The sequence below is a fragment of the Natrix helvetica genome (assembly GCF_964273705.1).
Source record: "Natrix helvetica genome assembly, chromosome: 2".
NCBI lineage: Eukaryota > Metazoa > Chordata > Lepidosauria > Squamata > Natricidae > Natrix > Natrix helvetica.
The window spans coordinates 21745734-21758935 of record NC_138552.1 but is presented as its reverse complement, the minus strand read 5'-3'; the positions used below and the strand labels follow the sequence as shown (position 1 = coordinate 21758935).

Below are 13202 nucleotides of genomic sequence, written 5' to 3'. Positions count from 1 at the left end.
GGGCGACGGCTTGCGTGCCCACACAGAGGGCCATACGTTCACCATCAAGGCCCTAGGGAGACCTGGGGCAGCAAATTCAAAAGGAACAGAGAAAGCATTTTTCTATAGTTCAAATACATTGCATTCCCACTTAACTCCATAATAGATTTTCATTTAACGTTTATTTTCTAAATGCAGGACTTGTGTCTATGTGCTTGGCCTAATAGCGAAAACAAAGCAAGGCTGTGATATTCTGAAACATCACAATTGGGATGCAGTAAGACACAGTCGAAGGCATCCTTGGCCAGTAGTTCCCGATGATGTGGAGCAACTCTTCAATGAACTTTCTTCTATTCCCAGCACTCTTAGTTTGAACTCTGAATCTACCAGTTCAAGACATAACAGTGAAAGTGAATCTGCACCATCAAGTAAGCTATTTGGCAGCCCTAGTAGCTAACAAATGTCTTCCTTTCCCCCCCGAAAAACATGTAGATTACGAGGCTGACCTTTTTCTTTGCATGTGCTTCATAAAGTACAATATAGATTAGGTCATGCTACCTCATAAGTCTTTTTTTATTCTTTCATCTTGTTGAGCAGAGACAGCTTAGAATCATATTGTAAACCAAGAACAAAGTGCTTTACACCTAATTAATAATTTTGCTTTTTTGTGGACAAGGAACATAATTCCAAATTACATTAATTTTAATTTTAATAATTGAATTAATGGTAACATGTTAACATCAATAATGTGTTATTCCAGTCATAAATTAGCAAAGAGGTGGGCAAACTTTATTTTTTTGAGATGTATTTGTTGGTGAATTTAGTTTCTTTGTTTTGCTAGTAGCTGTCAATGGTTTCTTAGCCAGAAATACCTAGGTACATACTGCACCTCTGTGAACTCATTTTTGGAAAGAATGATTTAGTTTTTCCAAGATCTTGAGAGCAATATTAGTTCAGAAACCCTTCATATAACTAGCAGTTGCTTGCTTTTTAAGAAGTAAACTGCAAATCGGTGGCAGATCCAGATTGGGACCATGATACAGGAGCCAATGGGACTTTTAATCTATGCTGGGACTGATTTCAAGCATAATTTACATTTGAAAAAAAATCAAATATTTTTTTTTCATTTCTTAATTGTATGATCAATGATCTACATGAAAATTTAGATCTAAAATGCATGTTTAAATAAGAACACTTACGTAAAAATGTAAATTGGTGAAGACAATGTCATAAATACTTGTCATGATTAACATTCTGAGGTGAAATCCAGGGACTGTTATCGCTAAATTGGAGGAGAAATTTTCCTAGGCTATAAGGCCTAATTGTAAAATGATAGTCTGTATTTTTAAATTTCACGGGTTGGTCTTAGGCTAAGTTTTTAATTTTATAAACTTGTACAGGGGCTTAAAGTTTAATCTGATTTTAATTATATTTATTATTATTTGTATGGTTTTTAATTTGGTACCTGTACACCGCCACGAGTCCCTTCGGGGAGAGGAGGCGGTCTAGAAATCAAATGAAATAAAATAAATAAAATAATATTGGTAAAGATTTCATCCCCAATAAACTCTTATACTTCTGATTTTTAGAATATGTAAGAAGTCACCCTATATTTGTTGCTTTCATTTATTGTTCAGCTTCCTTGCAGAACTAACCTTAATTGACATAATTAACATATGAGCATTTTTTTTTCATTTCAGGCATGTTCATCCTGGAAGATGACCGGATTGGCAGCACCTCCACTAGCACATTTTTCTTAAATATCTCAGAAGATGCAGAACAGAATCTCTATGACCATACCGGGCCTGTGAAGGATAAGGACCGCAATCCCTTCCCCTTTTTCTCCTCCCGCAGACTTGTCAGGAATCGCATCTTGAATTCTCTTACCCTACCGAATAAAAAGCTGAGGAGCAGCAGTGACCCCAAAGGAGGCAAGCTGTCTTCCTTGGAGAACAAGATGGGCTTAAGGCGAAACCGGACAGTAACGGAACCTTGCAGCAGCATGGATTTTACACGGGGAGATGACTTTACCCCGGTGTTCAAGGTTCCTAAGATTCACACTCTGAAACTAGAAACTTCATTTGTTGGGAGCAAGCATAGCGAAGATGCAGATAGTACTCCAAGTATTGGTGAAAATGACCTTAAGCTTCCCAAAAGTCTTGGCCATGAAAATCACAGGGAAAACTCCAGCCGAGAGAGACTCATAGAAGGTTCCACGCAGACCCATTTCAAGAGTCGTAGTTTGAGTTTCAATACGGACACGACCACAAGTGGCATAAGTTCAATGAGCTCAAGCCCTTCCCGAGAGACTATGGGAGTGGATGCTACCAATGTAGACACTGACTGTGGGAGCTTAAGTACTGTGGTGAGTACTAAGACCATTAAAACAATTCAGTGTTCCACCCCACAGTCTAACCACCTCCCTCTGTCAAAGTCAAATTCTGTCTCCCTGGTACCGCCCGGGTCTTCGCACACGCTTCCTCGGAGGGCCCAGTCACTAAAAGCTCCTTCTCTCGCTACTATAAAAAGCCTGGCTGACTATAATTTTAGCTACACCAGTTCTCGAGATGCGTTTGGATATGCAACCCTGAAACGCTTGCAACAGCAGAGGATGCATCCCTCTCTGTCACATTCTGAAGCCCTGGCTTCTCCAGCAAAGGATGTACTCTTCACAGACACAATCACAATGAAATCTGGTAGCCTAGACTCTCGACTAACGCCCAACAGGTGAGTAATATCATCTTCTGCTGTTCATCATTAAAATTATCATGGGAGAGGAGTTATTTTTTTAAAGAAATACTGATCTCTCTATTCGCCCAGTACATTTTAAGGAAAATCTGTTTTCCAAGAAGACTTTTATAATATTTTTACCTCTGCTAAAACAGCTGTAAGGAGTCAAGATGTGAAGGGAGAATTAGCACTGCTTAAACCCGATAGAACAGGGCAAACCCGCGGCCCATGGGCCGGATGTGTCAATTGCTGGCCACGCCCACGCCCAGTTTAGCAAAGGAGGGGGAATGTCCCAATACGTCACGACGCCACCGTGATGAAGCGAGTTTGATACCCTGAGACAGAACAACTGGGTAATCATGCACAGGTGGATTCTAATTTTAAAGCTGGGGGAAAAACAGTCTAAAGTCCATTGGTTTAAAATGGTGAAAAGAAAAGGCGTTAACATTTAAACATCTAGAGGGATTGATGTCTGTGTTTGGTAGTAGTAATGTCTGTGTTTGGTAGTGTATTTGTATGCTGCTTTTCTTCCCTGCAATTAAATCAATTATCTAGCAGTATGAAGACTGAAGGCACTTCTGCTATCTATTTCCTGAACATGTCTGAAAAAATCAGAGACTTATAGTTAAAAGGGACCTGAAATTGCTCTAATCTGAATGGCCTTGCTCATTCATATTTAAATGAATCAATAATGTTCATATAACTTTACATTTAGCTATTCTCTGACCATCTGAGGACCCAGATTGTTGGGAGCAATATGCTGAGACTGTAAAACTGCTTAGAGAGACTGTAAAGCACTTGAAGCAGTATATAAGTCTTAAGTGCTATTTCTATTGTTATCTTGTTTTTTAGAGGTGTTAGTAGCCTATGATTCCAAATGAATGAAGAATGACTTAGGACATTTTTAGATGATCCATACTGGCTACAGGGGAGTGCTGCCATGGCAGAATTATTCTTTGCTGTTATCACAATAACTGTGTCAGTGTGTGGGCGCACGTGTGTGTGTGTGTGTGTGTGTGTGTGTGTGTGTGTGTGTGTGAGAGAGAGAGAGAGAGAGAATGAATGAATGAATGAATCACATACAAAAGGATTGTGGCTTACTTGTGCTGCTATTATCACCCATCTTTTCTGATTTAACACATACACTCCCCTACTTTTCATACCCCTAATAGTTCCGGCTTCTACTAGACAGCATGATACCATTCAGATTCAGGAAGCATCAGAAATTCTATTTTATTTAATCAAGACTAGATAAATACTAAATAGCATATTAATTTTGTACTTTTGGGGTGCTTCTTCAAGTCCTAGTGACTGGACTAGTCCTTGCAATTATCTTGGCAAGATTTTTAGAAGTGGCTTTCTTCTTCCTAGGGTTGGGAGAGAACGATAAGGTCACCCATCTGGTTTTATACCTAAGGCAGGATTAAAACTCATGGTCTTTTGGTTCTAGCCTGGTGCCTTAACCACTACACCAAACTGATACTTGAACTAAAATTAGCCATGGTATTTTAAAATATGGTACTCATTATAATAAAACCAGGGCTGTTATTCTAAATATGCTCCTTCCGCATGTTACAGATTCATGAGAGCTTTGAGCTATGCATCATCCTTAGATAAAGAAGATTTATTAAGCCCTATAAACCAAAATACACTGCAGCGTTCTTCTTCTGTTCGTTCCATGGTGTCTAATGCTACCTATGGTAGCTCAGACGATTACATTGGACTTGCTCTCCCGGTTGACATCAATGAAATATTTCAGGTATGTGGACAATATTTTTATCTTAAGAGAGGGAATTAGTCATCTTAAGTATTGGGTTGCTATTCTGCATCAAACACTTAATTTCACCCCTAGGAATACATAGAGAACATTCTGCAAATTTATTAATTACACTTACTGGAATATTGTTGAATGTTAAATACTTCACACTGGAACTACTCAGTGTTTCCAGAAATAATGACTATTTTTAAAACTTGATCTGCATAATTTTTTTGCCTTAAAATATTTCAGGTAAAAGAAACCCCATATTTCCAGAAGAAAACTATCCTTTCTTATGATGATCGGGGCAGTCGAGTCTTTGCCCAGGATGCTTCAGGTATGCTTTATATTCTCTTTTGGCTTACATGGTCGCCTGCCACTTTCCTTAAGCTCTGCACCTCCTTCTTTAGAAAGAAAGCGTTTATCCCAACTGCTGATTTCTAAGCCCTGTGATCTGAAATAGGAAATACGACAGTCATGTTTCATAGCACAGATTCCAGGACTTTCACTTCTGAGAGTATATTCAAAGCATTTTGGCTTATATCGTGCCTTATATTCAAATGGAATTATCTTCATGCAGACAAAAAATGAGATATAGAGAAGTAAATACATGGTAGGACATTATTCACAGCATCTTAATTTTCCATATCCCATAAAGTCATGTTTATGTTATGCTAGCATAGATCTGGGCATTTTATGGCCCACGGGTCACATCTGGCCCTCAGACGATCTCAATCTGACCCATGGCTGCAGTTGGATATCAGCAATGGTGGAGCATTGGTGGTGTGCATCAGGGCCCACAGTGGCAGTGGGGGCCACCACAACAATCCATTTCTCATGTGGCCCCTTGGGCAAATAAATTGCCCACCCCTGTACTAGCAGAATATGCCCCATAGAGGACTGGATTGCCTAAAATGTTCTCTGGATCTTGATAAATGAAGTATTGAGAACATTTTTGTAGTGTTGGGCAACATAAAGAGAAACAGACATTTATTAGTGTGCTTATTTTATGAGGCTACAGCAAAGTTCCCTTAACAATTGAAATGTATTCAAATGTGGGCTTATTATTTTATATGCCTTAAGAGAATTATAGGGATTGATTGATTGATTGATTGATTGTATATATTTGCCGCCCATCTCATTTTGAAGCAGCTCTGGGCAGTTAACTGCAGAAGGTGCTATTGTATTGCTCCATTATGTTCCATTTTCTGTTGCTTAACCAAATGCTTCCAGGTTTGTCATGTGAGTCTGCTGAGCTTGTAAAGAGTCCTTTCCAGATGCTTCGTCAGCAGATAAGTCTTACGGAGATTATGAACACAAGTCGTTCAGATGCGTCCCAGTTCCTAGAAAACATGGAAGACAATGGACTCCAAGAACACACTGAAGATAATTGTCTCTATTGTGTTTGTACGCACATCCTCGATTGTCAGCATAATAACAAACTGAACTCTGCATATAGTCACCCAGGTTAGTGCTACCAGATCTGCATCAGGCAGCAACTTGAATCTGATCTGCAATAACTAGAAGACTGGAAGTGTTGTCCATTCTGCTTTCATTTTCTGATGCTGCTTCAGACAGAATTCCAAAATTTATTTCATAATCTCGAAAGCTAGAAACCTTTGTTGAATGTTTAATTTCTCAGGGTGGCAAATCCTATGGAAACTATCCTTTCCCATTCTTACTGTTGTTTTGAGAACCATAGTGCCTGCCTCATAAATTCATCATTACAATACTTTTCCTTTATTAGTGCATTGTTATCAAAATAGTTCATGTTTGGTTGGATTGTTTCTAAGTCATTCAGTTCTGTATCGTGCTGGTTTTTTTTTCTTTCTATGTAAATTATGTATATCATGCTGGATTTTTTTTTCTATGTAAATTATTCCATCTATCTTATATCAAACTTTATCAGAATTTTCAGACATTCCTTATTCAGACTGGTGTGGAAAGGCTATGCATAATCATTTGGATGTGGTTTCACATTCCTCGAAGTTTTCTGGAATTTCAGGATGTAGTGATGCTGTATCCCATGGATCAGCTAGTAGTACCAAGAGTACTGATCTCATCATAGGTGAGTTATTTTTCACAAAGGCTGCTTCTGGTGGTTCTTGTTGCTTGGCTATTGGATGCTTTCATCAGAAATCCCAACTTTGCACCCTGCTTCTTAACACTGGAATAATCAAGATGATTATTGATTATCCAGGCATTACTAACTTTCCCACTTTTTGCAGAATTTCTGTTTTTATATTTTCCCAGTATTTATTTATTGATTTATTAAAATTATGTGCCACCCATCTTGTCAGAGGGGATCCTAGGCAGCTTACAAATATTAAAACTAGTATAAATTAAAATAATAAAATAATAAATAACAAATAATAAATATCATTAAAAGATAGGGGAGGAGGGGAACATGAAGCACACGGGAAAGATGGGGTCTTTTCCTAATCCAATAGTCACCTCCAGAATAGTTCATTCCCGTTTGGGAAGAGCTATATATGCTTTGGGCTTTTGATTGGGATTTAGCTCATTCTGCTTGTTTTTCCATGGTCCCCCTTATGAGTAAGTATGCCCATTTGAAACAGAAGGAATAACATTTGTACTTGACAATTGTTTTCATGCCCATTGGCCTGCATCTTTAAAATAACAGACTTTGTCAATGTTATCTAGTGATATTTCAGTCAGTACCATGTTTCCCCGAAAATATGGTATGTCCTGAAAATAAGGCCATGCCAGATTTTTGGGGTGGGCATATACGCCTTCCCCCAAAATAAGGCCAGTGGACAACCCACCCTCCGGCCGGTATCCCGAAGGCAGCAAGCCATGTGAGTGGGGGAGGGGGCTGGCCCATGACCTGGGCCAGCTCTCCCTGCAGGGCCAGGGCTGCTGCTGCCACCACCGCTGCCATCCCAACACTGAGGATGGCTTCTTCTGAGAGGCCAGTCGGGCCAGCCGCCTGCTGCTGAGTCTTCCGGCAGCCGGGCCACAACAATCGAGTGGGAAGCACACTCCCAGAGCAGCCACTGCTGGAAGACTCTGCCCCGGCTCCCTGAAGACTCGGCAGCAGGCGGCTGGCCCGCTCAGAAGAAGCCATCCTCAATGCTGGGATGGTGGCGGCCCTGGCTCGCACGGCTTGGCGCCTTTGGGATACCGCTCGGTCTGTGAGTGGTGCTCTGCCCGGCTGGAGAGGAGGGTTGCCGGGTGGCTGCTCTCTTGCCAGCGGACTCCCGAAGAGCCTGGCTCCAAAATAATAACCTTCCTCCCCCGATAATAAGGCCAAGGCTATATTTCGGAGGTCAAAAGAAAATAAGACCCTGTCTTATTTTCGGGAAAACAGGGTACAAATGCTGTTTCAGTTTAACATACTATTCAATTTCTTTTTTCAAGGCATGAAATCAATCCCAGATGATACTCCAGTATGCCGCATACTACTGAGAAAGGAAGTTTTGCGATTAGTAATCAACTTGAGTAGCTCGGTAGGAACTAAAGGTCATGAAACAGGTCTCTTGACGTAAGTGAAACGTCCCCCATTATTCTTAACTTTTACAAGTAATATTCCTTTTATCTTTGAATTGGGAATGGAATTGTTCTCATATTGCACACAAATCAGTTCAGGTCCTTTATATACATATACATATAGGTGTACTTCTGGCACTTCTTATGTTGTATCTCAAAATAGAACTCACAATAATATGTTAGAAATGATAGAAAGGACTAAGGAAGGAATTGCTGAGGATTAGTTGCCAAGCACCAGGTTGTGATCATATGACTCTGGAGGGCGGAAAAAGTTGCAACAGTTGAAAGTATTTTACAGATCATAAAACATCCTTTCTGAGGCTGTCATTAATTTGAACCATCTGTCAAGCCGGCCTCCCTCAGCAACCAAGAAAGAAACCGCTTAACTCCATTTTGCAGATTTAAGAGTACTTTTACTGGTTATGAAAAGATAGCAGCTAAACAAAGCAAGATCTGAGGCAAAAGTGCTCAAAATCATACATATCAATATGTGACCAAACCCCGTCCCTCGGTAACCCTCATCCCAGTGTCCAATCTGCAAATCCCATAGGTGTCATGTGAGTTCCATCTTCAAGGAGCATCATCAGGTTGGTATGCAGGACGGTTGGCCCTGACCGACACCAAGCACTAATCTTCAGCATGCGCAGTAGACAGTGAGACCAAAACTCCCGTTTACAATCTCTCCTGTACTTAAACTTCCCCTCCCAAATACCAGCCCCCCCTCCCCGTTTCAATGGCAGCCGAAAGCAAATAGCGAACAGAGGCTGACACCATCAATATGTCAAGTCATATGTCAAGAAAACGCTATAGAGATAATCCTTGACCTACAAAAGCTCATTTAGTGACTGAAGTTACAATGGCACTAAAAAAAGTGACTTATGACCACTTTTCACTCTTAACGACTATTGGAGCATGCCCATGATCATGTGATCAAAATTCAGATGCTTAGCAGCTGACCCATCTGATGGTTGCAATTGTCCCAGAGTCATGTGATCACCTTTTACAAACTTCTGGCAAGCAAAATCAATGAGTAAGCCAGATTCACTTAACAACCGTGTTACTCACTTAACAACCGCAGTGATTTACTTAACAATTGTGGCAGAATGGTCATAAAATGGACCAATCTCTCTTAACAAATGTCACTTAGCAACAGAAAATTGAAACTCAATTGTGTTCATAAGTCGAGCACTACCTGTATTTAGATTAGGTTCCTTAAGTTTAGTTAAGGAACCTAACTTATTTGCATTGGGTATTTTTTCGTATTTTATTTCAAATGCTTATTTGTAAGATTTGCCTAAAAATAAGAACCATGACTCAAGTTTGATGGAACATTTTTAAAACATGCTTCCTTGTTGTTTATGGTCCAGAATTAAGGAGAAGTTTCCCCAAGCATTTGATGATATATGCCTTTACTCTGAAGTATCCTACTTGCTAGCTCACTGCACTTTTCGATTGCCATCTAGACGGTTCATTCAAGAACTCTTTCAAGATGTACAGTTTTTGCAGGTGAGTAGAATTAAAATCTAGTGAACTCTGGGAAAAGTGGGCACCGAGTTGGTGCCCCATATACGTTGCCTTGGAAACACTGCACATGCTATTTTCTTCTAGATGCATGAAGAAGCAGAAGCTATTTTAGTCTCACTGTCAAATCAACAAACAGATAGCCCATCAACTGAATCCTGACCTCTTGTGTTCCATGATGTGATAAATGTGAAGTTACTGGTAGCATTCAATAACAGTCAATAACTGACTGGGCAACAGAGAAGTGCCATCTTCTGAATTGTTCCAGGAATTCTGGTACATGAAATTGGATGCTCAGTTGTAGAATTTTTCTTCGGTGGAACTTGCTTCCAAAGCCATCTGAGCCCTGAGGGGAATTGTTAAAACAACGAAAGAAACAAGATATGCAAGAAGAATGAAGCACCAGACACTTATGCAGGTTTTCATTTCACTTATTTTTTAAATGCAATGTCACAAAAATAGAGGACAAATTACACGGGACCTAGTTTACATGGTTGACTTTTGACTTCCGTTTTGGACAGAGTTGATGCCTTGCTTGTTTACCCTGGATTTGAGAGACATGGTATCTTAGTCTGTATCCCATTGTCATCAATGGAGCATGCTATAACCATGACATTAGGGGATTTCCTTGATATATTTCTTAATTTTTGTGAACACTACTTGGACAATTTCTGCTCCCGGAAAATCTTCAGTAGGTTTGGGAGTAACCTTAACTTATTTTATTGTTATAATATTAGCAGTCTTTCCAGTTTTGTTGCAGTTTCATGTAATTATGTTAAACTGAACCAATTAATGAATTTCACTACAGTTTTAGTTTATGGGGGGAAAACCCACCATTCCCCTGGAATTAGATTTATCTCCATGTAATGCATGCATTGTAATGGGGTGTTCTACATTAATGTTCATCCAGTAATTGATTGATTGTCTAAATGTAGATCTTCAAAAACAATAATTTATGTCAGGTAAATCAAGTAAAATTAATACTTATTGCTGCTTTTTATCAAGAAAAATGCAAAATAATAATTTCACATTCCATGGTTTTAAATTTGCTCCTAATCATTTGCTTCAATTATACAGACAAAAGATTAATGGCAAGATAATACCAATAATTGTAATGAAAAGCCTTAAATGTGCAGTGTTGAAGTGCTACATTGCTTTTTGGTAAAATTAGCACAAATTGTGTAATAGTGATGGTATGTAGTTCCATTCTCTCCAATATCAAATTTATGCAAGTCTGAGGTTGAAACAAATTTAATTTATTTTCAAATTGAAAAGTCTCTTGTAAAATCAAAGGACATTTACAAATGTATAATTGTTTTGTTTACAAAATCTGTAGGGTTATTTGGTCATTTCTTGTGTATGGAAATAATTCAGGTAGACTGTACTGGGAATATGTCCATCAAAGTTTATCTCCCCTTAAAAGTATGCAAAGATTTGCTTGTTGAGATGAAATTAGCTCAGTTTAACATACACACATATATAAATTTGTTCTTAGAGGCATATATGCATTTGTTATGAAAGCTAGCAATGTCTAGGTTCAGTACATTGTCATATCAAAATATGATTTTGTTCTCTATTTCTAGAAGAAAGGAAACACCATCATTACAGTCATACTGTTGGTTAAGAAAGATGAAGCAGAAGTTTATCTGTGAATTGAATCTTCAGGACTAGTGATCACAAGTAAAATCTCATAGTTGAAGAAACAGGATTGATAGTTCATTACACATAAATCTGAAAACACTTTTTCCCCCTGCCACCCTAAAATTGCCAGGTAGGACATCTGAAGCTTAAGGCATTTGATCGCTTTTTTAAAAAATAGATCGCTCCTCACAAGAATTAGGCACCTAAGATACCTGATTTAATTTGTATTCTAGCTTCTAACTTCTCTCAAGAACAGGTTATTCAACAGATAAGAACTCACAGACCAGATAAAGACATTCTACATAAGATTATGGGACACAGTTATTATGGATGAAGCATTTTCTTCCTCTTCCTAAAACCTTTTAAGAAAATACATGTCTTCTACCTCCAAGCAGAAGTTTACATTACCTCATTATACTGCTTTGAACATTCTAGGTGAGAGATACATCAGAATAATATTTGAGTCAGTCTAATCCTCTCTAAGGTATTGGGTTATGTTACTTTGGTACATAGAGAATGCAGTATGGATAACCTAGAGAACTGTCATAAGGAGTTTTACCATTCACAACCAGAGCTGAATAATCTTAAGGGGAGTTCATAATGTTTTGCTGTTACATTTCTAGACATGAAATTTGAATGTCTATTGAGAATATTATTATTATTTCTCTACTTTAGTGATCTTTTAAAAACTGAACAACTGAGGAAAGGAGCAATTGGAGAAATTTCAAATATTTCCTTCTCAAGTTTGAAATATTTCTTTAAATATAGTATTTTAAACTGGTGAGGGTTTTTTCCCCCTGTTCTTTCAGGTGTTTAGTTTAGAGACTACAGGAGGGAATGGGGTGGTCTCTGCTTCCTGTTGGTGTGGTTGTTGTTTCTGAACCATGGAGTAAAGTTTATGTTGGGAATAGCAGCAGATATAATTCAGAGAGAAGTGTCCGCCACTGAGAGTCTAGATTTCAGCATCTCCTCTTTATGAGTGTTTGGCAAAACTGCATTACAATAATTTATGGAACATCTGGAGAGCCATGAAGCTACAGTAGTTCCATAATTTCTATGAGAACCTCCCAAAGAAAAGATAGGAGGAGGGGGGAGAAGTGGGTCAGGAAAAAATAAAGGAAGGGCTTCAGCTTGTTATGCAGGGTTCATTAATAGGTTTCCATCAATATTCAGAGATGCTTTGCTCATAGATAAAACTACTGTGATAACACTTCTGTGCAGAACCAAAATGGCAGCCACAGTGTAGACCAAATGGTGGTGTAAATTCCAAAGGATTCGTACAATACTTCCAGTTAAAAAACAACAACGAATAGTTGATTGTACATAGTAGTTATGAATGCTACCTCAGTATTGATAGAGTATTAAGATCTATAGATTGATAACTCTAGGTGAAATTAATTCATTTATTCGGTGTTTTGCATTTTTGATTTCAAGGCAAAAGGAGATGAAAAAGTTTTCTTTAAAACAAAGATAGTTCAGCTTTCAACTATAGTCGTTACTGAAAAAAACGGCTTAGTTGCAGTGGAAAATTAAAAAGTAAATTCAGCAAAATGTACTAATATATTTACTTAGATAATAACACATTGGTATACATAACTTTTTGAATTTGTTAAAAAATAGAGTTTTGGCTTCTGTTCAGAATACTGCCCAAGATCAATTGACCTTAGCTGTATGGGCAACAGCGTCATCAAAAATTGTAAAATAACATTAAGTAAATTTAGGTATATCTGAACCAATGTGGCATCTATATGATGTTATACTTATTTTGTTAATCGATTTGTTATAACACAACATACCTGGAATCTGGATAGAAATTCATGCATTATGAATTCATTTTACTTACTGTCACATGACAGGTCATTGACTTCTTACAGTAATGAACCTATTTGTACCCATAAAGCTTGTGCATCAACAGCTTGTGCACTTGACAAGTAGAACAAAAAGGTTTATGGAGCCCCATTTGTTAGCCCTTGGGTGATGGGTTGCTTTCAGCTTAGGTCAGGGGTGTCCAAACTTGGCAACTTTAAGACTTGTGGACTTCAACTCTCAGAATTCCCCAGCCAGC

General features: G+C 38.5%; 1 protein-coding gene across 6 annotated transcripts in view; it reads left to right on the top strand.

Moving 5' to 3' along the window:
- Positions 1-12782, top strand: part of RICTOR (RPTOR independent companion of MTOR complex 2) — a 60094-nt gene extending 47312 nt beyond the window's left edge. For all 6 annotated transcript variants that reach the window (XM_081943571.1, XM_081943570.1, XM_081943569.1 and 3 more), the window contains 9 exons: positions 178-407; positions 1680-2706; positions 4288-4468; positions 4718-4802; positions 5699-5932; positions 6375-6533; positions 7847-7970; positions 9343-9481; positions 9584-12782. In XM_081943571.1, coding sequence (XP_081799697.1) covers positions 178-407; positions 1680-2706; positions 4288-4468; positions 4718-4802; positions 5699-5932; positions 6375-6533; positions 7847-7970; positions 9343-9481; positions 9584-9658 — 2254 coding nt within the window. In that variant the 3' untranslated portion in view covers positions 9659-12782. The remainder of the gene's footprint in view (positions 1-177; positions 408-1679; positions 2707-4287; positions 4469-4717; positions 4803-5698; positions 5933-6374; positions 6534-7846; positions 7971-9342; positions 9482-9583) is intronic.
- The last annotated feature ends 420 nt before the right edge of the window (positions 12783-13202 follow it).